We start from the raw sequence: 25,116 nt of genomic DNA on the forward strand, positions 1-25,116 counted from the left end.
AGACTTTTCTGTGAAATTAAACTGTCCACTCAGAAAGCAACACTGATTGACAAATTTCACATGCTGTTGTGCAAATGGAATAGACAACAGGTGGAAATTCAAGACACCCCCAATAAAGGAGTGGTTCTGCAGGTGGGGACCACAGACCACTTCTCAGTTCCTATGCTTCCTGGCTGATGTTTTGGTCACTTTTGAATGCTGGCGGTGCTTTCACTCTAGTGGTAGCATGAGACGGAGTCTACAACCCACACAAGTGGCTCAGGTAGTGCAGCTCATCCAGGATGGCACATCAATGAGAGCTGTGGCAAGAAAGTTTGCTGTGTGTGTCAGCGTAGTGTCCAGAGCATGTAGGCGCTACCAGGAGACAGGCCAGTACATCAGGAGACGTGGAGGAGGCCGTAGGAGGGCAACAACCCAGCAGCAGGACCGCTACCTCCGCCTTTGTGCAAGAAGGAGGAGGAGCACTGCCAGAGCCCTGCAAAATGACCTCCAGAAGGCCACAAATGTGCACGTGTCTGCTCAAACAGTCAGAAACAGACTCCATGAGGGTGGTATGAGGGCCCGACGTCCACATGTGGGGGTTGTGCTTTTACAGCCCAACACCGTGCAGGACTTTTGGCATTTGCCAGAGAACACCAAGATTGGCAAATTCACCACTGGGGCCCTGTGCTCTTCAGACGAAAGCAGGTTCACACTGAGCACGTGACAGACGTGACAGAGTTTGGAGACGCCATGGAGAACGTTCTGCTGCCTGCAACATCCTCCAGCATGAGCGGTTTGGCGGTGGGTCAGTCGTGGGGTGGCATTTCTTTGGGGGGCCGCACAGCCCTCCATGTGCTCGCCAGAGGTAGCCTGACTGCCATTAGGTACCGGGATGAGATCCTCAGACCCCTTGTGAGACCATATGCTGGTGCGGTTGGCCCTGGGTTCCTCCTAATGCAAGACAATGCTAGACCTCATGTGGATGGAGTGTGTCAGCAGTTCCTGCAAGAGGAAGGCATTGATGCTATGGACTGGCCCGCCCGTTCCCCAGACCTGAATGCAGTTGAGCACATCTGGGACATCATGTCTCGCTCCATCCACCAGTCTGTTGCACCACAGACTGTCCAGGAGTTGGCGGATGCTTTAGTCCAGGTCTGGGAGGAGATCCCTCAGGAGACCATCCGCCACCTCATCAGGAGCATGCCCAGGCGTTGTAGGGAGGTCATACAGTCAAGTGGAGGCCACACACACTACCGAGCCTCATTTTGACTTGTTTTAAGGACATTAGAGGCTGATCCAACTTTGATGTAGTGTGGTTATCCACTTTAATTTTGAAATCCAGACCTACATGGGTTGATAAATTTGTTTCCCATGTGACTTTGTTGTCAGCACATTCAACTATGTAAAGAATATTTCATTCATTCAGATCTAGGATGTGTTATTTTAGTGTTCCCTTTATTTTTTTGAGCAGTATATACATTTCAATAAATTATATATATACACACACACACACACACCTAAATTAACAAAATTCCTTTTCAATAATTTCACCCTTGCACAGAAAATAAGAGTTCTGGTGGCATTTGAGGTTGAGTAAACTTTATTTTTATGATTTTTCATTTTTTGTATTTTTAGTTTATTTATTAATGGTTACCTGTAAAAGGAGAAAGGGAAGTAGGTTGGGGTTAAAAGGGAGCAAGTTTCATTGTGATAAGTCCTATGATCTCTTCAGTCTGAGGCCATGTCAATCCTCTCAACTTAAAAATGGAACCAGCTAGTGAGGACGACTCAGTCTTTCTAGGCTTTCATAAAAACAAAACCTTTTTTCTTCTCTGTCCTTAAAGAAGAAGCCTTTGACGAGCTCTCTTTGATTAAGAACTCTAGCTTAAAAAACAGGAGAGAAAAAAAAGTTGCTTATTTTGAGGGCGAGAGGAGAGAAGTGGGGGGGCTTCAGTTCAGACTAGTTTAGCCGATCAGCGAACAACTTGATTGTGTCCCTCAATGGGATTGCGTCAGTCATAAGACTCAGGGAGGGACTGGGGGCATCAGCTCCCTGTCCTCAGCTCCTCTGTCTCCTGCTTCTTCTGTGGTCCTCTAGGTGTAGGTAGGGGTGTCAGTTTCCAGGGGGGTGGAAGGAGAGCTGCTGGGTGGGGTGAGCCTGCACCTGTACAGCTAGAACACAGAACAACAGTCACTGAAGAAGATCTGGAAATGTAAAGCTAATTTCTATTGGAGAGGTTTAGCTCTGACTTGAAGTTACTTACCCTGTGGATGTTGGATGTAGTAGTGTTGGTGCGCCCCCTGCTGGGGGGGAGGGCCGTGCTGCTGGGCTGAGCCTGGGCCTTGCTGTGGGGGTGGAGCATAGTGCAGCATCATCTGGGGCGGGCCGTGGCCTCCTGGGTGGTGAGGGCCAGACATACCTTGGGCAACATGGGCCTGGAGTGAGAGGGTGCAAGATGTCAACCATATTTAAAATTCAAGACTAGTGGTCTACAGACTCACGGAGATGGAAAGATTCAGAGCGCAAAATGGGTGGCTCTTCGTAGAACGTAGTCCTACCTTCGTTACTAGCGACTTTTTGGCGCAGCTCAATCGGACTACGAAGAGTTCATTGTGGGGGCAGTGTTAATAGAGCTCTGCTAACTGACAGGCCTGACTAAAATTGTGACATGTCAGAAGTGCGTCAACATCAAATATAAGAATTTCACAGAACATAATGTTCCTTGAGCTGTCAGTTTAGAGTGACTAAAAGAAGCAAAATCAGCTCTCATGTCATCATCAAGCAGAGCAGCACCAGCTGAACCGTAGTTATCGATACCCAGACTTAGAGCCACCATACGCAGAACTAGCTGTGCGCAGGGAGCGAGTGACCGGAGCAGCTAATGGAGGAAGTTAGTTCGTAAAGGGCCGGGGTTTTAAATTTGGCAAAAGCCAATCGGGCCTGGGTAGGGTAGGGCCTGAACATCATAGGCATGGGTAAGGGCTCAGGCTTAAAGTTCATGCCAGTGCAGGGCTCTACAGTGTTGTGTAGGCAATGACGTTGTTGCTTGGTTCCTTGATAAAACATTTTATTTAACTAGGCAATTCAGTTAACAAAATCTTATTTACAATGACTGTTCATTGATCTGATCTACATAGGCTATGCAAAGTAGTATTTTGCATTGATAACCAACTAATCTCAGCGACTGTTTAAACAAAACATTGTTGCCTTATTAGAATCCCCACAAAAGTGTATTTTGTTGAGAAGTAATAACTGATTCCAGGCTATTTTGAAACAGTAAAAACAGCTAGTAGCCATGTGCCTTTTCTCCTGAATATCAAATTGAGATGTAGGTTACTGGCAAGTATAACAATATTTGCCAGGGAATACTATATTTAAATATGATGATTTCACAAGGAGATGTGGTAAGCTAAAAGGCTAGCTAGTTTGCTATGTTTTTAGCCAGGTTAAAGCCAGCTAGTTAGTACTAGCAAGGGAAGATTAACGTAACTCTTTTCACCACAAATGAGAAGACTTGTAAATGGGAGTCTTGGAAACACGGACTGGCGAGGGCATAATGTTACCAGCTGGTGTCCAATGCTTCAAAAAAATAAAAAAATACCCACGCATGTAGATCAACAGCATGAAGCTCGTATCGGCCTTATGCAATTGAAACAAAAATACTGACTTGTGCTACATCCTTATATTATCGCAATGTTTGACTTAGTATCACTGTTTGCTTAGATCTGTTAGTCCTTTCTTTCTGGAGAGTTGAATGTATGTGGGCTGTGGGTCAAGAGTAGTCTGGTGTTTACCTGTGTGAGCTGTCCCAGGCCGGGGTAGTGTTGGGCCATGGGCTGGTGGGTGGGCAGGCTGTAGCCCTGCATGGGGTAAGAGGCCTGGGGAGAGCTGTGGCCAGGGGGCATGTTAGGGGGTGTGGGCGCTGGCAGGGGCCCAGAGTGGTACATGGACTGGGGCTGGGGGCCTCCCTGGCCCGACTGAAGAGAGGAAGGGAAGTATGTTAGGAAATTACATACTTGTGATACACAACAATGAGACGAACACTATATTCACACAAAACAGGCTTTTCAGGATAAATAGGCTGTGTTTTAGCCAGCCAAATAGAAAAAGTAGCCAGCTAGGTGCCTCTCGAAGAAGCTCCATTGTGGTGGCCTCTGGTACATTCTAGAGGTCGACCGATTAATTAGGGCCGATTTCATAACATTCGGAAATCGGTATTATTGGACACTAAAAAAAAAAGTATTCTTCTTTTTTAATTTTTTATCTTTATGTAACTAGGCAAGTCAGTTACAAACACATTCTTATTTTCAGTGACTGCCTAGGAACGGTGGGTTAACTGCCTCGTTCAGGTGCAGAACGACAGATTTTCACCTTGTCAGCCCGGGGGATTCAACCTTACAGTTAACTAGTCCAACGCTCTAACCACCTGATTACATTGCACTCCATGAGGAGACTACCTGTTACGCGAATACAGTAAGCCAAGGTAAGTTGCTAGCTAGCATTAAACTTATCTTATAAAAAACAATCATAAATAACTAGTTAACTCCACATGGTTGATGATATTACTAGTTTATCTAGCGTGTCCTGCGTTGCATATAATCGATGCGTTGCGTATTGTTGCTCCAAGTATACATTTTTAAACCTGCATATTTAGCTAAAAGAAATCCAGGTTGGCAGGCAATATTAATCAGGTGAAATTGTGTCACTTCTCTTGCGTTCATTGCACGCAGAGTCAGTGTATATGCAACAGTTGGGGCCGCATAATTTACCAGAATTGTACATAATTATGACATAACATTGAAGGTTGTGCAATGTAACAGGAATATTTAGACTTACGGTTCCGTATTTCACTGAAAGAATAAACGTCTGGTTTCCGTATTCGGACAAATTAATGACCTAATGCTCGTATTTCTGTGTGTTATGTTATAACTAAGTATGATTTGATAGAACAGTCTGACTGAGCGATGGTAGGCAGTAGCAAGCTCGTAAGCATTCATTCAAACAGCACTTTCGTGCTTTTTGCCAGCAGCTCGCTGTGCTTCAAGCCTATCAACTTCCGAGATTAGGCTGGTGTAACCGATGTGAAATGGCTAGCTAGTTAGCGGGGTGCGCGTTAATAGCGTTTCAAACTTCACTCGCTCTGAGACTTGGAGTGGTTGTTCCCCTTGCTCTGCATGGGTAACGCTGCTTCGAGGGTGGCTGTTGTCGTTGTGTTCCTGGTTCGAGCCCAGGGAGGAGCGAGGAGAGGGACGGAAGCTATACTGTTACAGGCACTTTAGTATTGCCAGTGTAAGAACATCCAATAGTCAAAGGTAAATAAAATAAAAATGGTAGAGAGAAATAGTCCTATAATTCCTATAATAACTACAACCTAAAACGTCTTACCTGGGAATATTGACGACTCATGTTAAAATAACCACCAGCTTTCATATGTTCTCATGATCCGAGCAAGGAACTTAAACCTTAGCTTTCTTACATGGCACATATTGCACTTTTACTTTCTTCTCCAACACTTTGTTTTAGCATTATTTATTTGAGGCGAAATTTATTTTATTGATGTATTATATTAAGTTAAAATAAATGTTAATTCAGTATTGTTGTAATTTTCATTATAAAAATGTTAAAAAGTCAGATTAATCACTATCAGCTTTTTTTGGTCCTCCAATAATCGGTATCGGCGTTGAAAAATCATAATCGGTCGACCTCTAGTACATTCTAATGCCTTGATTCCATCCAAAATACACAGCAAAATTATTACCTCCCAGATTGGAAAAATGTGTTGTAATTGTGTATTAAGACTTCACAACTTAAATGACAGAAAATGTATACATTCAGTTTGTTAGTTTGATATCTATATGATCAGTACTATTTTCCAAGTCAGAGAACATTCAACTTGAAACATTTTGCATCTTGAGATTGTCGTATTAGCGGTTTTACTGCAAGATATGAATTGCCATAACAATCTTTATTTAAATTACAAAAGTAAATAGCCCACATTATTGTAAATTAATTAAAGGTCAAATCAGTGTTTCCTAATCAAAGGGGTGCACATTTTTGCCCTAGCACAAGACCGCTGATTCAAATGATCGACTAATCGTTATCTTTGATGATTTGAAGCAATACTTTTAGCTGATTCCTTACTAAGGTCAATACATTTTAATATTATTGAATTCCGTTTTAATGCCTGGATTCTACGAGGGCCCTAATGATCATATTTGGACCAGAATGAGGCTCTCCACTACCTATTACTGCAGCGATGATTCACTATCTTCATCTAATGTTTTCATAACGTATCTGCAGATAATCGCCAAAGATCCCAGGTAAATTAAGGAGCCAAATGAACTGATGCGATTCGGTAGTATACACTGACGAGTCACTCACTTTACCGTCACTGTCGGGCAATCCGACATCCTACGAAATATTTAGTTTTACTTGTCCAGATGCGACACCATGTACATATAACCACGTTGCATGATTTATGAATGGCAAAGCGATATATATAGACTTTATACAGTCAGTTCGACACCTTTTATAAACTTGTCAACACTTGCTTGTCAGTTGTCAATCAAAGCACAGTAGGCTAAATAGCCCATGCGACATGACGCTGCGTGGCTGGCTATGTGAAACGCTAACGAAAATAAATTAAATGTGCAAGAAAACAATTAGTTTAAGTGGATTTCGACCCATCGTTACCACTTACATTACATGGGACGAGCAAATCCACATTAATCTGGCGCTCTCCCTCCTCCGTGTAAAGACATTTAAATTGCAACCAACCCCAGGCGGGACAGACCGCAGCAGTGTTGCCAACTAATTGTCAGGGTAAGTTGCTAGAGGCAGGTTGAATAGTTGCTAAAATACATTGTCATATCATTGCGTGATAATGTAGAATACACAATAACGTTACTCAAATTGACTGGCCATCTCAGTAAAAAATATGATCTGACATTTGTTCAGGTAGACTCCCACTCTTTTCTGTACATTTTCGATTGATGTTGTAAGTTCTGTTCAAGATCAAACATTCGTGACCAACTATATTCATTGGGTTTGGCTCGTCGAACCCGTACTGCTGCCAGCCAGCCAACAATGAGTTGCAATTTGCTGAAATTGCTGCTGACCTGCTGCTGCATGTGCACGGGTTGAGCGCCTGCTGCTGACATCACTCACAATGCACTTTTGCAGCCAGGCACGTGTGTTGCGAGTGTGTGACAGAATCCTTTTTGTGTCATTTAGAGGGGAAATGCATGTATTTTAGCATTTGAGTCACCTTTCAAAAGTTGCTAGAAGTTCCAAATACATTTTTTAAAGTAGCTAAATTTGTTGCTAGGTGCTGTTTGAAAAGAAAAAAAAAGTTGCTACATTGGCATCACTGGACCACAGACTGTTTACCCATCAGCGCTCGCTTGAACCTATCCTATCAATAGACCGCTAGAACATTCATATGATTCATTCTAGCAGTACAGGGTTCGACGGACTAGCGAATTTAATCTTTTACATGACAAGTAGCCTAGTTTATTAACGAAGTGGAAAAAGTAGAGGGTTGAAAGGGAGTCGGACCGACAGACTGAATTAAGGGCTCAAGTATAAATACACATATATAAAGTACACACATATATTGAGCAAAATAGTGTTTTTTAAATGGCGAACTTCAAGGAGTAGGGCATTGAAGGAGTTGGTCTGATAGGAATTTGTGAATTCATCGGCCTCCTACTTTGCTTGTTTGTGGAGCAATAGAGAACAAAAGAGAAAAGCACACCCTGCCACTTGGGGCATGTCATGAGCTGGATCACCTATTGAGATGTGCCTTGTGTTAAGTAAAGGTGAAAAGGAGACTGGAGTGTTTGTTCACCATACATATCCATTGCATTTAACACAAGTGACACATTACTTTGTGTGGAAAGCCACATTACTTTATGCTAAAAAAAAAATGTTATCAGCATTTGTTTGTCTGAGGGAGCAAGGCGCTCTCTACCAAAAATAGAAGCAACTAATTCATTTCAATAATAACAGTCACATGTTTAATCTAAAAGTTACAATTCAACTAATGCAAGAGCACCAGCCTCTGCCATATGGACACAGAGATAAACCGTGATCCATTGGCGGCTAAAGAAAAATAAATTCAGGTTGGCCTGTAGACTACAACGTCCATCGTCAACTAAGTAAAATACATAGGCCTAAAGCCGACAAATAAAAACGAGACAGCCCGCACCTCCATGACCCATAAAGATTTTTAAGGGGACACTTTCCACTAGATGGGAAAACCCCTCTATGGGCTTTGCTATCACCGAAGCGATCAATAGCAAAGATCAGAGGTGCGCCCTCTACACATTTCTATGGACAGCAGCAGCCATGACATTTTTCTAAAACAGCTTTTCACTGCTTGCTCAAGAACTCAACGAGGGATCAAGTCAAGCTCGGATCATGGACACACGTGCCCGATTCGGCAAGTAACACTTTTTTTTACAAAGTAACTTCAATAATATTACGTCATTTGAAAAAGTAACGTAAACAGAATACTCAAAAGTAATCTGATTATATAACAAGTTACCTTAACGCACAACTCCCAACAATGCTGGAGTGTCTCTTTAATTACAGGCTCCTCACATAAAACATGAAGCAAAATCACTGACAAGACAGAATCGATCATACACCAGTACATGAATCGCTCCACCACATAAAGTAAGCGAAAGATCGCTGGTTTGAATACCGGAGCCGATAGAGTGATAAATCTGTCCATGTGGCCCTGAGCAAAGCGGCCGTACTACTATGGCTGAACCAGTAAAAAAACAACACATTTTACTGCACCTGTCCAGTGTTTGTGACAAAAACATGCACACACACACAGATGGGCTGGTTGATTTACCTGTCCGTGCCCAGGGCTGGGGGCAGTGTGCTGGGGAGGGGGCTGGCTCCCAGTAGGGGTGCTGGAGGGCTGGGGAGGGTGCATGGAGCTAGAATGGTGGGAGAACTGCTGGGAGGCTAAGAGACAGATGGAAGACTAACTTGAACCTCAAGTATGTGGATTCAAACATAATTTACAAACCAAAGAAACATGAACAATGGCAATCTTAGAATAAATTAAATGTATTGATGCGACTGTCTAAGCAGGACCATGTCTAAAATGACGAAGTCTTGCCGGGTGTACTTTTAAACTGAAACTGTGCGTTATCTTACCATACATGGCCTGTTGTGGTCCCGGGGGACCCTCTGTCTGTCCGGGGTACTGAGGGCCCATAGCCTGGGGGTGGCCCGCCTGGGTCAGCATCCTGGCCCCACCCTGCAGCATGGAGTACACCGGCTAGCACAGGGGGGAGAGAGCGGATAAAGAACGAAAGGGGAGAAAGAAAAAGAGTGAGAAAAGGGAATATAAGAACATTTAATGACATGAACAAAATAAACCATTTATTTCCTGTGCAAGTCAGGCATCTATTGAAACAAAGCCTCCATCCACAACACACATTGTGGACTGGTTAGCATTAGCAACATTAGCATGGTAGTAAACTACCTGTCCGGGGTAGTGGGGCATGCCCTGGATGACCTGACTGTACTGCAGGTAGGCCTGGGGGTAGGGGGAGGCCACCAGGGGAGGGCCTGCTGCAGACGCTGCAGCCTGGAGCATCTGGGGCTGGGAAGAGCCGTGGTGGTCCGGACGAGGGCCTACCACCTGGCCTGGGGGGGGGTTAACAACATACGGATCATAACTTTAGTCTATAGTTCTTTACTTGTTGATTTCAAATGTTCCAGAGTTGCTAAATTAAAAGAACGTAACATTGAATAGAGATTATGACAGTGTTGTGACCAACCTATTGATTAGGCAACAGAATGGTGTGAGTACCTTTAGATCTGGGATACTTCCCCTGCTGGACTGAAGACATGGTGTACTGATACATCTGAGGAGCCTGGGAAACAAAGGACAGTTAGACCCCAACCTCAAATGTATACACACCATTTGTTTTTCAACACCCCAGACACACCAATGCTTATTTTTCAGAGTCACACGCACAGCCTCAGTCCTAGTCATACCTGTACAGAGTGTCCCTGTATCTGTACGGGGGAGAGGTAGGACAGATAGGGGGTGCTGTAGATGGCCTGTTGTCCCGGGGGAGGCTGGAGCACTACAGAGGGGCTGGGAGGAGTGGGCCGTGGGGGGGTGGGGGCTGGGGACGGCTTCACCTGGGGAGGAGAGAAGTCGCACAGTTCAGGTTGGTTTGTGAGGTAAGTAAGCGTGTGTTTAGCTGAACAAATCACACACAGTTACATTTAGTGTAAGTGTCTGAACATATAGTTTGGACCACCACCCAGGACAATGGATCTAATCCCAGAAGCCGACCCAAAACAACAGCGCCGCAGAAGGGGCAAGATGGACCGACCTCCTGGTCAGACTCCTTAGACGTGCACATCGCCTACCGTTCCAGAGTATACTACTCGCCAATGTCCAGTCTCTTAATAACAAGGTAGACAAAATTCGAGCAAGGGTTGCCTTCCAGAGAGACCGCAGAGAATGTTTCATGGCTCTCTCGGGATATGTAATCGGAATTGGTCCAGCCACTGGGTTTCTCCATGCATCGCGCCTACAGAGAAACACCTCTGGGAAGAGCGGGGGTGTATGCTTCATGATTAATAACGTCATACAGGAACTCAAGTCCCTCTGCTCACCCAACCTAGAATTCTTCAATCAATCAAATACTGGCTATATTACTTTCCAAGAGAATTCTCATCAGTTATAGTCACAGCTGTTTCCCCTCAAGCAGACACCAATATGGCCCTCAAGGAACTTCACTGGACTCTATGTAAACTGGAAACCAGATATCCTGAGGCTGCATTTATTGTAGCTGGGGATTTTAATAAAGCAAATTTGAGAACAAGGCTACCAAAAATTCTATCAGCATATTGATTGCACTATCCGCGGGGGTAATACAATAGACCACTGCTACTTTAACTTCCGCGATGCATACTCCCTCTCCCGCCAAATCTGAACACGATACCATCTTGCTCCTACCGTCTTATAGGCAGAAACTCAAACAGGATGTACCAGTGACTAGAACCATTCAATGCTGGTCTGACCAATCTGAATCCACGCTTCAAGATTGTTTTGATCACACTGACTGGGATGTTCCGGTGAGCCTCAGAACAACATCGGTGAGTGAGTTTATAAAGAAGTGCATTGGATATGTACCCACTGACTATTTAAACGTACCCTAACCAGAAATTATGGATGGATGATGGCATTTGTGCAAAACAAAGCACTAACCACCTCATTTAACCATGGAAAGAGGTCTGGGCATATGGCTGAATATAAACAATGTAGTTATTCCCTCCGCAAGGCAATCAAACAAGAAAAATGCCAGAACAGGGACAAAGTGGAGTCGCAATTCAACAGCTCAGACACAAGACAAATGTGGCAGGGTCTACAGGAAATCACAGAACACAAAAAGGAAACCAGCCACATCACGGACACCGACGTCACGCTTCCAGACAAATTAAAACACCTTCTTTGCCCGCTTTGAGGATAATACAGTGCCAGAGTTGCGGCCCGCTAACAAGAACTGCATCCCCCCTCTCCATGGCTAACGTGAGTAAAACATTTAAAACATGTTAACCCTCACAGGGCTGGTGCCCCAGATGGCATCCCTAGCCGCATCCTCAGAGCATGCACAGACCAGCTGGCTGGTATGTTTACGGACATATTCAAATCGCTCCCTATACCGGTCTGATGGCCACCATCGGTTATCATGAACTGCTTTGAGAGACTATTCAAGGATCATATCACCTCCACCTTACCGGCCACCCTAGACCCACTTCAGTATGCATAGTGCCCCAACAGGTCCGATGCAATCGCCATCACACTGCCCTATCCCATCTGGACAAGAGGAATACCTATGTAAGAATGCTGTTCATTGACTACAACTCAGCATTCAACACTGCAGTAACCTCCAAGCTCATCATCAAGCTGGAGGCCCTGAGCCTCAACTCCGCCCTGTGCAGTTGGGTCCTGGTCTTTGACGGCCCCAGGTGGTGAAGGTAGGAAACAAGATCTCCACTTTGCTGACCCTCAACACTGGGGCCCCCACAAGGGTGCGTGCTCATTCCCCTCCTGTACTCCTTGCTCAGCCACGCACGCCTCCAACTCAAATCATCATATTTGCAGACGACAACAGCAGTGGGCTTGATTACCAACAACGAGAGCCTACAGGGAGGTGGTGAGGGCACTCGGAGTGTGGTGTCTGGAAAACAACCTCTCACTCAAAGTCAACAAAGATGACATGGAATTCAGGAAAGAGCAAGAGGGAGCACCCCCCCCCCCCCCCTATCCACAAAGGGACAGCAGTGGAGAAGGTGGAAAGTTAAGTTCCTTGGTGTACACATCACTGACAAAGTGAAATGGTCCACCCACACAGACAGTGTGGTGAAGAAGGTGCAACAGTGCCTCTTCAACCTCAGGAGGCTGAAGAAAATGTTGCTTGTTGCCCAAAACCCTGACTAACTTTTACAGATTTACAGTCGAGAGCATCCTATTGGGCTGTATCACAGCCTGGTACGGCAACTGCTCCGCCCACAACCACAAGGCTCTCCAGATGTTGGTGCAGTCTGCACAACACATCACTGGGGGCAAACTACCTGCACTCCATGACACCTATAGCACCCAATGTCAAAGGAAGGCCAAAAAGATCAAGGACAACAACCACCCGAGCCACTGCCTGTTCACACGACTACCATCCAGAAGGCGAGGTCAGTACAGGTGCATCAAAACTGTGACCGAGAGACTGAAGAACTGCTTCAATCTCAAGGCCATCAGACTGCTAAACAGCAATTACTAACTCAGAGGCTGCTGCCTACATTGAGACCCAATCGCCTGGCCACATTAACTAATGGATCACTAGTCACTTTAAATAATGTTTACATTACTCATATCATATGTATATACTGTATTTTATACCATCTATTGCACCATTCCTGTCACTCGGCCATTGCTCATCCATATATTTATTTGTACATATTCTCATTCACCCCTTTAGATGTGTGTATTAGGTAATTGTTAGATATTACTGCACTGTCGGAACCAGAAGCACAAGCAATGCACTACACTCGCATTAACATCTGCTAAGCATGTGTATGTGACCAATAACATTTGATTTTAACTTCTGGCCAAACAGGTTGCTGTGAGAACTTGTTCTCAACTACTTTCCTCTCTCTCTCTGGTGTGTGTGGTGTGTGGTGTGTGGTGTGTGGGTGTGTGTGAGACAGACCAGGGTCATGGGTGCCTTGAAGACGAACTCTTTGGCGTTGGGGTTCAGCGTAGACTTCTTCACCTGACTAAAAAAACACAGAAGAAGAGCGAGATGAGAACTCCAAATCACCTTTCAAATCCCTTTTTCATACATCCATCCACAACATGGCAACTACCTTGCCCACCTGAGCATGGGGCTCACTTGACTTAATTTAGCACTGCATCAACATTGTATATGTATTCATAACAGTATTCATGATATTTCACCCAGACCTATTATAATACCTACAGATGTGCCAACATCGTATTAATACTAGGGTTGTAACGGTAGTAGGGGTGTAACGGTACACTACCTCAGTTCAGTCTGCACTGTGACCCTGTATGGATACACAGCGTTGTAGCCTATGCCTCGAGTAAATCTGACCTGAAAAAAACATTGTAGGCTATTCCGTTAAAACAACTAGCACCAATGTGCACGTTGTAATCAAAATGTGTATCTTAAATTGACGCATTTCAAACTTTCCTTTTGTTAACCATCCTGGTATTGGCATATACATTACTCTTACAGAATTTCCACATGGGAGAGGATATTGGAAATTTAATCAAAGCCTACTGGATGATAAATGATTCTGTCCTAGTTGAAAACAAGTTATAACTGACTTTTTCCTGACAGAACATAGGTACAGCAGATCCCCTTATTGTATGGGACACTTTTAATAGTGCCTTTAGAGGCAATGAAATTCAGTACTCATCTATAAAACAAAAGCAATTTAGGTCAAAAGAGTCCATAATAACAAAGGAAATTGCCTGAGGTAGAGTACCATATGACAAGCTGTAGACCACACTATCTATATTATTCGTAGCCATCTATTTACCGTCACAGAACGAAGCTGGCACTAAGACAGCTCTCAACCAACTATAAGTAAAGAAAATGCTCACCCAGAAGCGGCGCTCCTAGTGGCCAAGGACTTTGATGCGGGAAAACTTAAATCAGTTTTACCAAATGTTTTGTCATGTGCAACCAGAGGGGATTTTTTATTTTTTAAACTCTAGACCACCTTTACTCCACACACACCCTGACCACCTGGCAAATCTGACCATAATTCCATCCTCCTGATTGCTGCTTACAAGCAAAAACAAAAGCAGGAAGTATCAGTGAGTCTCTCAATACGGAAGCTGTCAGATGACGCAGATGCTACAGCACTGTTTTGCTAGCACAGACTGGAATATGTTCCAGGGTACATCCAATGGCACTGAGGAGTATACCACCTCAGTCATCGGCTTCATCAATAAGTGCATCGACAACATCATCCCTGCAGTGACTGTACGTACAGATCCCAACCAGAAGCCATGGATTACAGGCAACATCCGCATTAAGCTAAAGGCAAGAGCTGCCGCTTTCAAGGAGCGGGAGACTAATCCGGACGGTTATAAGAAATCCCACTATGCCCGCAGACGAACCATCAAACAAGAGTCAATACAGGATTAATATTGAATCCTACTACAACGGATCTGACGCTCGTCGGCAGGGCTTGGAAACTATTACGGAATACAGAGGGAAACCCAGACGCGGGCTGCCCAGTACCGCGAGCTTCCCGGATGAGTTAAATGCCTTATGTTCGCGTCGAGGCAAGTAACACAGAAGTATGCACAAGAGCACCAGCAGTTCTGGATGACTGTGCGATAACGCTCTTGGTAGCCGATGTGAACAAAACCTTTAAACAGGTCAACATTCACAAAGCCGCGGGGCCAGACAGACTACCAGGACGTGTACTCAAAGCATGCTCTGACCAACTGTCAAGTGTCTTCACTGACATTTTCATCCTCTCCCTGACCAAGTTTGTAATACCTACATGTTTAACTTCTTGACGCTACCCATCCCTGTCACCGGATCATTTGTCAGCAACTGCTGAATTGCACAGTCAAATAATATTACAAAAAAATATTCATATTCATGAAATCATAAGTGCAATATTGCAAAACCCAGCTTAGCCTTTTGTTAATCCACCTGTCCTCTGAGATTTTGAAATGATGCTTTACAGCGAAAGCAATCCAAGCATTTGTGTAAATTCATCGATAGCATAGCATTATGTACACTTAGCATCAGGAAGCTTGGTCACGAAAATCAGAAAAGCAATCAAATTTGATGATGTTCGGATGTTTTCACTCACGAGACTCCCAGTTACACAACAAATGTTCCTTTTGTTCCATAAAGATTTTATACCCAAAATACCTCCGTTTGTTTGTCACGTTATGTTCAGAAATCCACAGGAAAGAACAGTCACGACAAAGCAGACGGAAATTCCAAATAGTCTTCAATGTCCAAAGAAACATGTCAAACGTTTTTTATAATCATTCCTCAGGTAGTTTTTAAAATATATATTTGATAATATATCAACCCAGTGTAGGTTTTTCCAATAATAGCGGGAGGAACAATGGCGGCTTTACTCTGTAGCGCAAAAACTCACTGAGAGCCCCCACCTATCCACTTACGCAATGTGATCTTTCACGCTCATTTTTCAAAATAAAAGCCTGAAACTATGGCTAAAGACTGTTGGCACCTTAGGGAAGCCAGAGAAAAAGGAATCTGGTTAATATCCCTTTAAAATGGAGGATAGGCATGCATAGGAACAGAAGAGTTTCAAAATAAGAGGCACTTCCTGATTGGATTTTCACCTGCAATATCAGTTCTGTTATACTCACAGACAATATTTTGACAGTTTTGGAAACTTGAGTGTTTTCTATCCTAATCTGACAATTATATGCATATTCTAGCATCTGGTCCTGAGAAATAGGCTGTTTACTTTGGGAACTTTATTTTTCCAAACATAAAAATAGTGCCCCCTAGCTTCAAGAGGTTAAAGCAGGCCACCATAGTCCCTGTGCCCAAGGAAGCGAAGGTAACCTGCCTAAATGATTACCGCTCCGTGGCACTCACGTCAGTAGCCATGAAGTGCTTTGAAAGGCTGGTCATGGCTCACATCAACAGCATCCTCCCAGACACCCTAGACCCACGCCAATTCACATACCGTCCCAACAGATACACAGATGATGGAATCTCTATTACACTCCACACTGCCCTTTCCCACTTGGACAAAAGGAACACCTATGTTAGAATGCTGCTCATTGACTACAGCTCAGCGTTCAACACCACAGTGCCCACTAAGCTAAGGACTCTGGGACTAAACACCCTGACGGACTGCCCCCAGGTGGTAAGGGTAATCAACAACATGTCTGCCACACTGATCTACAAGCCCTCAGTCCAGCCTTTCTTAGCCTATTGCGGACAGTCTGAGCACTGATGGAGGGATTTTGAGTTCCTGGTGTAACTCCGGCAGTTGTTGTTGCCATTCTGTACCTGTCCCGCAGGTGTGACGTTCGGATGTACCGATCCTGTGCAGGTGTTGTTACACGTGGTCTGCCACTGCAAGGACGATCAGCTGTCCATCCTCTCTCCCTGTAGCGCTGTCTTAGGCGTCTCACAGTACAGACATGGCAATTTATTGCCCTGGGCACACCAGTCCTCATGCCTCCTTGCAGCATGCTTAAGGCACGTTCACACAGATGAGCAGGGACCCTGGGCATCTTTCCTTTGGTGTTTTTCCCCAGAGTCAGTAGAAAGGCCTCTTTAGTGTCCTGAAAGGTTTAGTTGGGTACAGATAGTCAGCAGCATACCACCCTGCATACCACTGCTGGCTTGCTTCTGATGCTAAGCAGGGTTGGTCCTGGTCAGTTCCTGGATGGGAGACCAGATGCTGCTGGAAGTGGTATTGGAGGGCCAGTAGGAGGCACTCTTTCCTCTGGTCTAAAAAAATATCCCAGGGCAGCGATTGGGGACACTGCCCTGTGTAGGGTGCAGTCTTTCGGATGGGACGTTAAAAGGTTTACAGTTTACAATCCTCTCCCCTGTAACTATTCCCCAGGTCGTTGCTGCAAATGAGAACGTGTTCTCAGTCAACCTACCTGGTAAAATAACAGATAAATTAAAATATTCGATGTACCGATTCCAGGGCACATGAATTGACACGCAAAACGACGCCGAATTCAAAACTTCTTGAAACCAATAGAATGTTACATACAGTTGGAGTCATTAAAACTCGTTTTTCAACCACTCCACAAATTTCTTGTTAATTAACAAACTATAGTTGTGGCAAGTTGGTTAGGACATCTAATCTGTACATAAGTAATTTTCCCAACAATTGTTTAGAGACAAATTATTTCACTGTATCACAATTCCAGTGGGTCAGAAGTTTACATGGCACAGTCATCTTAGTGTTTTAACTTCTTGCGTCGAGCAATCCCGTATCCGGGAGCGTAATCATAGCCTCAAGCTCATTACCATAACGCAACGTTAACTATTCATGAAAATAGGAAATTAAATTAAATAAATATATTGGCTCACAAGCTTAGCCTTTTGTTAACAACACCGTCATCTCAGATTTTCAAAATATGCTTTTCAACCATAGCTACACAAGCATTTGTGTTAGAGTATTGATAGCTAGCATAGCATTAAGCCTAGCATTCAGCAGGCAACATTTTCACAAAACAAGAAAAGCATTCAAATAAAATCATTTACCTTTGAAGAACTTCAGATGTTTTCAATGAGGAGACACAGATAGCAAATGTTCAGTTTTTCCAAAAAGATTATTTGTGTAGGAGAAATCGCTCGGTTAAGAAAACCCCCGAAAATTCAGTCATTACAACGCCAAACTTTTTTCCAAATTAACTCCATGATATCAACAGAACCATGGCAAATGTTGTTTAGAATCAATCCTCAAGGTGTTTTTCAAATATCTATTCGATGATAAGTCATTCGTGGCAGTTGGGTTTCTCCTCTGGAGCAAATGGAAAAATACACGCAGATGGAGATTACGCAATAATTGCAACGGAGGACACCAAGCGAGCACCTGGTAAATGTAGTCTCTTAGTCAATCTTCCAATGATATGCCTACAAATACATCACAATGCTACAGACACCTTGGGGAAACGACAGAAAGTGTAAGCTCATTCCTGGTGCATTCACAGCCATATAAGGAGACATTGGAACACAGCGCCTTCAAAATCTGGGGCATTTCCTGTTTGAAATTTCATCTTGGTTTCGCCTGTAGCATCAGTTCTGTGGCACTCACAGATAATATCTTTGCAGATTTGGAAACATCAGAGTGTTTTCTTTCCAAAGCTGTCAATTATATGCATAGTCGAGCATCTTTTCGTGACAAAATATCTTGTTTAAAACGGGAAAGTTTTTTTATCCAAAAATTAAAAGAGCGCCCCCTATATCGAAGAAGTTAAACCGCTTGGAAAATTCCAGAAAATTGTGTCATGGCTTCTGATAGGCTAATTGACATAATTGAGTAAATTGAAGGTGTACCTGTGGGTGTATTTCAAGGCCTACCTTCAAAACTCAGTGCCTCTCAGAAAGAAAAAAAATGTGGACCTCCACAAGTCTGGTTCATCCATGGGAGCAATTTCCAAACGCCTGAAGGTACCCCGTTCATCTGCACAAACAATTGTACGCAAGTATAAACACCATGGGACCACGCAGCCATCATCCCACTCAGGAAGGAGACGCGTCCTGTCTCCTAGAGACGAACGTACTTTGGTGCGAAAAGTGCAAATCAATCCCAGAACAGCAAAGCACCTTGTGAAGATGCTGGAGGAAAAAGGCACAAGTGTCTTTATCTACAGTAAAACGAGCCCAATATCAACATAACATAACATGAAAGCCCGCTAAAAAGCCAGACTACGGTTTGCAACTGCACATGGGGACAAAGATCATACTTTTTGGAGAAATGTCCTCTGGTCTGATGAAACAAAAATAGAACTGTTCGCCATAATGACCCTCGTTATGTTTGGAGGAAAATGGGGGAGGCTTGCAAGCCAAAGAGGATGGAACATTTTGTGGATATATTGAAGCAACATCTCAAGACATCAGTCTTCAGTTAAAGCTTGGTGGCAAATGGGTCTTCCAAATTAACAATGACCCCAAGCACACTTCCAAAGTTGTGGCAAAATGGCTTAAGGACAACAAAGTCAAGGTATTGGAGTGGCCATCAAAGCCCTCAATCCAATAGAACATTTGTAGGCAGAACTAAAAAAGCCTGTGTGAGCAAGGAGGCCTAGAAACCTCACTCAGTTGCACCAGCTCTGTCAGGAAGAACGGGCCAAAATTCACCCAATTTATTGTGGAAAGCTTTTGGAAGGCTACCCGGAACATTTGACCCAAGTTAAACAATTTAAAGGCAATGCTACCAAATACTAATTGAGTGTATGCATGTAAAATTCAGACCCACTGGGAATGTGATGAAAGAAATAAAGCTGACCTAAATCATTCTCTCTACGATTATTCAGACATTTCACATTCTTAAAATAAAGTGGTGATCCTAACTGACCTAAGACAGGGAATTTTAACTAGGATTAAATGTCGGAACATTAATGGAAGCAACAATATTAAATGCAATATTAAAGCGGATACACCCCCCTAAGGAAAAAAAGTTTCAAAAATGTAAAAAAAGGTCTGGAAATAGTTATGTACGTTGGCAAGTTGTGGGGTCAATAAACCAGAATTGGAGGATCCTAAATTATATTTTAAAATCTCAAATTTCCCAACATTTTGGCTTCACAGTAGACTACAACGGCAATGGACAGAGAGATGTGGATAAAACGCTAACAGTATGCCGCCACTGCTAAATGAGAATACCCTAATAAACATGTTGACACATTAACACCACCACAGAATACCGGAACAAGAAAAACAGCAACACATTGTCTCCTCTATGCATTCAAACAGCCGAGTATGACCAGGCCAAAGACATTACAAGAGCAAAATGTAGGCTATGTTAATATTTTTTACAGTCTGCTGCGGATATGCGCCCATTCTCGGTGGTTGAGAAACGAGGGTTTAAGCACCTCGTAAAGGTGCTCGAGCTACGTTACCACTTCCCTCTTGCACCCATTTCAGCAAACAGGTTACTTGCTCTATCTACGCAAACCAAAGCAGAAGTTTCCAGTGATTTGCCCTATGCACCATGTGTTGCGCTTACTTAACAGTGAGCCTATCACATTTACCCCGGAGTGGGAGATGTACCTTGGTACATACGCTTATCTGGCACTGACGGAGGCAGTGTCATAGCGCGTTTGTAATCAAGAGGGAAGTGGTTATTTACCATATACGACTGGGAAAAACTCACTTGAACGGCCCTCAAGCTTGTAATTACTAGTGGGAAACTTGTCTGTCATCCTGCGCACCCACTTCTCCCACATCACCTATTAAGGAAATGGCCTCAAAAACAGTATTTTCAGCAGTTAAATGCAACAGAACACTATTTATAAAAAGCACTACAATTTCTTTACAAGCACGAAAGCTGTACTTTCGGTTGACACAGCTCATTGGCATTTTGCAACGAGTTCAAATCGCATGAATGCATCCAACTAGTATTTATGACTTCACAACTGGTAAATTCCCACCTCCCACATGGTTACAAACACAGCATTGGAGTAGAAACTTGAGGCCCAATCTAACAAGCTGGTCACAACATTCACAATGTTCCTGGCATTGTCTGACATTACATCTTTCCTGTGACCCCACAACCGTAATACGTACTGAACGACTTAGGAGTAGACTATTGCACTACACTGTGGAATAAAGTACTGTATTGCACTGTTCTCGGGTCACACTTACTCAGCCACACCCTCTGCTCGCTCGCTGCCCTCCTCCTCCTCCTCGCTGCCAGGGGACCTGGCTGGCTGGGGTGTCTGTCTGTCTGGTCCTGATGACTGAGAGGCGGTGTTGGGGGCTGGAGAGGGGGTAGGGGTGGTGGGGGTCAGGGTGAAGGAGGACCCCTCTCCAGATTGGGGGTCCTGGGAGGGGGTGTGGCCAGGGGCGGGTACGGACTCTGCTGTGGTGGCGGAGTCTGATGAGGAGGGCTGGGCGGAGTCTGAGGAGGTGGGGCCAGCAGAAGAGGGGCTGGGCTGGAGCTGTGGAAGAGAGCGAGTGTCAGAATCAGATAAGATACATGGGTCACACACAGGCATGCATGGACATGACACACTTACCCTGAACTCTTTGCCAAATTTCCGTAGCTCCTCCAACTGTGTTCTCTGCAGGACTGAGGGAACTGAGAGGGAGAGAGAAAATATTTTTTTCAAAAGACCTGAGATAACGGAAAGGATACGGACCAGTCAAATGGAGAGAGGAAGGGAGAGCGCTGACCTTTGCCGCTCTTGCCGTCTTGAGGGCTGGCTGGGCCTTCTGTCCTCTCCTTAGCCGCTGAGCTTAGGATCTCATTCACTGAAAGCGAGAGAAAAAGAAAGCAAGAGACAGATGGAGATTAAGAGGTAGAGAAAGGAACAGAAATCATAAAATAAACAATCATCCCCTCACCATCCACAGTGAACAGAGGGGTGGGGCCAGAGGACTTAGGGGTTGCCGAGGCGATCGAGGAGGAGGAAGTGTCCAGGTAGGAAGGGCCAGCCAGAGCGGGGTCGTCTGGTTTTGGAGAGCGAGAGACTGCGGGGAGAGAATGAGAAGAAGAGAGAAGGGAAAAGGAGAGGTGAGGGTTGTGAATCGTCTAGAATATGAGTGTCAGAAATGTGCGGTTGTGTGCACTTACAGATGAGGTGTGTGTGTGTGTGTACCTGCAGGTGAGGACTGGGAGCTTGGGTTGCGCAGAGTTCGATTGGTCTGTACGGATCTCTGGGCTTTGGGGGAAGTTCTGGACGACACTGATCCATAGAAAGAGCCCAATTAACACTCAATATACCCCAAAACTCCCACACACTTCCTCCCTCAATATACCCAAACAGACAGAGGCCTTACCTCCGTTGACAGAAGAGCGCGAGGTATCAGCCAGAGCTTGTGGGTGAGAGATGGAGTGAGGGATCGGGTGAGAGGAAGAAGAGGGGGTAGGGCTACTGGGCTGGCCCGGGGGGCTGGCTTGGGACTGGTGGGGAGAGTAGGCGCCCCTGATGGACAGCGGGCTGCACCTATCAGAACCCTGGGATGGTCTAGAGGAGCCGGGGACTCCTGTTCGATTGGGTATTGGACCAGAGGCTCCTCCCCTCAGGCTGCTGGGGGGGACGCCCATCTCCCTGGCCCTCTGGGGAAGCGGAATATATTTACCGTCCCTAGAGAGAGAGAGAGAGAGAGATAAACTGAACAAAAGTATAAATGCAACAATTTAACATTTTACTGAATATCAGTTCATGTAAGGAAATCAGTCCATTTAAATCAATTCATTAAGGCCAAATCTATGGATTTCACATGACTGGGAATAGAGACAGGCATCTGTTGGTCACAGATACCATAAATAAAAAAGGTAGGGGAGTGCAGTGCTACTACATATCCTTCGCAGAGTTGATCAGGCTGTTGATTGTGGCCTGTGGAATGTTTTCCCACTCCTCTTCAATGGCCGTGCGAAGTTGTTGGATATTGGTGGGAAAACGCTGTCGTACACGTCGATCCAGAGCATCACAAACATGCTCAATGGGTGACATGTCTGGTGAGTATGCAGGCCGACAAAGAACTGGGACATTTTCAACTTCCAGGAATTGTGTTCAGATCCTTGCCGCATGGGGCCTTGCATTATCATGTAGAAACATGAGGTGATGGGCACGACAATGGGCCTCAGGATCTCATCACGGTATCTCTGTGCATTCAAATTGTCATCAATAAAATGCAATCGTGTTCATTGTCCGTAGCTTATACCTGCCAATACCATAACCCCACTACGGGGCACCATGTTGACATCAGCAAACCCCTCACCCACACAAAGCCATACAGGCAGTCTGCCATTTGCCCAGTTTAGCTGAAACCGGGATTCATCGGTGAAGAACACACTTCTCCAGCGTTCCAGTGGCTCTGGTGGACATCCCTGCACGCCCTCAACTTGAGACATCTGTGGCATTGTGTTGTATGACAAAACTGCACATTTTAGTGGCTTTTTATTGTCCCCAGCACATTGTGCATCTTAATAATTATCATGCTACTTAACCAGCTTCTTGATTTGATCCACCTGTCAGGTGGATGGATTACCTTCGCAAAGGAGAAATGCTCACTAACAGGGATGTAAACAAAAGTGCAAAACATTTGAGAAGAATAAGTTTCTGGTGACATGGGAAAGAAAGCTCATGAAAGATGGGTCCAACACTTTACATGTTGCAATTATATTTTTGTTCAGTGCATGTTAGTGTTATGTCTGTCTATACAACTGATTGAGTAGCCTACATCCTTGCACAGATGCAGTTTTGTCAACTGTGTTTATGCCTCCATGTATTGAGTTTAGAACTAAGCGTGTGTATGTCTGCGATTCTCCTACGGACTCACCTGCTCCCGGCACTGCTCTGGAATCCAGGGCTGCCCCTCTCCCTCCCCTCGTCTCTCTCTCGGACCACGGCACTGTACTTGTCCTCCTCACTCTTATCGTCGTTCTCCAGGTTGGTGCGGTGACGGTACTGGGGACTGCCCTCAATCTCATTCGCTAGGCGGGCTGCACGTGCCTCCCTCTGCCGGAAGCCATCCGAGCTGCCCCTTTCCAGTGGAACACTGTATGGGGAGAAAGAGAGATAAGACTTCCAAGGTCACCCTCCGACCTGTTGGATCGGAGGGTGAGGGCTAGGGGCCATTCATGTCTGTGAGAACGGGAGATGCGAGTGAATAAGGCGGTGTTCACACAGGCAGCGCAATTCTGATGTTTTTGTTTCCTCACCAATTGGTCTTTTGACCGATCAGCTCTGAAAAAGATCTGTGATATCTCTATTATATTATGACAGACCAGCTAGATCTACTGTCTCTATTATATTATGAAGACCACCAGATCTATGTCTCTATTATACTATGAACCAGCTATCTCTATCTTATTATATTAGACAGACCAGCTAGATCTAATGTCTCTCTATTATATTATGACAGACCAGCTAGATCTACTGTCTCTATTATATTTGACAGACCAGCTAGATTACTGTGTCTATTATTTATGACAGACCAGCTAGATCTACTGTCTCTATTATATTATGACAGACCAGCTAGATCTACTGTCTGTCTCTATTTATTATGACAGACCAGCTAGATCTACTGTCTCTATTATATTATGACAGACCAGCTAGATCTACTGTCTCTATTATATTATGACAGACCAGCTAGATCTACTGTCTCTATTATATTATGACAGACCAGCTAGATCTACTGTCTCTATTATATTATGACCACCAGCTAGATCTACTGTCTCTATTATATTATGACAGACCAGCTAGATCTACTGTCTCTATTATATTTGAGACAGCTAGATCTACTGTCTCTATTATATTATGACAGACCAGCTAGATCTACTGTCTCTATTATATTATGACAGACCAGCTAGATCTACTGTCTCTATTATTATGACAGACCAGCTATTCTACTGTCTCTATGTATCTATTATGACAGACCAGCTAGATCTACTGTCTCTATTATATTATGACAGACCAGCTAGATCTACTGTCTCTATTATATTATGACAGACCAGCTAGATCTACTGTCTCTATTATATTATGACAGACCAGCTAGATCTACTGTCTCTATTATATTATGACAGACCAGCTAGATCTACTGTCTCTATGTCTCTATTATATTATGACAGACCAGCTAGATCTACTGTCTCTATTATATTATGACAGACCAGCTAGATCTACTGTCTCTATTATATTATGACAGACCAGCTAGATCTACTGTCTCTATTATATTATGACAGACCAGCTAGATCTACTGTCTCTATTATATTATGACAGACCAGCTAGATCTACTGTCTCTATTATATTATGACAGACCAGCTAGATCTACTGTCTCTATTATATTATGACAGACCAGCTAGATCTACTGTCTCTATTATATTATGACAGACCAGCTAGATCTACTGTCTCTATTATATTA

At 44.3% G+C, this 25,116-nt stretch overlaps 1 protein-coding gene across 1 annotated transcript; it reads right to left on the reverse strand.

The window, feature by feature from the left end:
* Positions 1-1,559: 1,559 nt before the first annotated feature.
* LOC109898207 (ataxin-2-like protein) lies at positions 1,560-23,778 on the reverse strand. The gene is made up of 16 exons (XM_031833759.1): positions 23,536-23,778; positions 22,030-22,337; positions 21,849-21,935; positions 21,595-21,720; positions 21,424-21,501; positions 21,267-21,328; positions 20,893-21,188; positions 13,231-13,297; positions 10,007-10,156; positions 9,819-9,882; positions 9,489-9,652; positions 9,158-9,281; positions 8,847-8,962; positions 3,778-3,960; positions 2,247-2,418; positions 1,560-2,154 (listed from the first exon to the last, which is right to left on the reverse strand). Exons 2-16 carry the CDS (start codon positions 22,295-22,297, stop codon positions 2,096-2,098), a joined length of 2,016 nt encoding a protein of 671 aa, XP_031689619.1. The 5' UTR covers positions 22,298-22,337; positions 23,536-23,778; the 3' UTR covers positions 1,560-2,095.
* Positions 23,779-25,116: the final 1,338 nt, after the last annotated feature.

This window comes from Oncorhynchus kisutch, linkage group LG10 (assembly GCF_002021735.2).
Source record: "Oncorhynchus kisutch isolate 150728-3 linkage group LG10, Okis_V2, whole genome shotgun sequence".
NCBI lineage: Eukaryota > Metazoa > Chordata > Actinopteri > Salmoniformes > Salmonidae > Oncorhynchus > Oncorhynchus kisutch.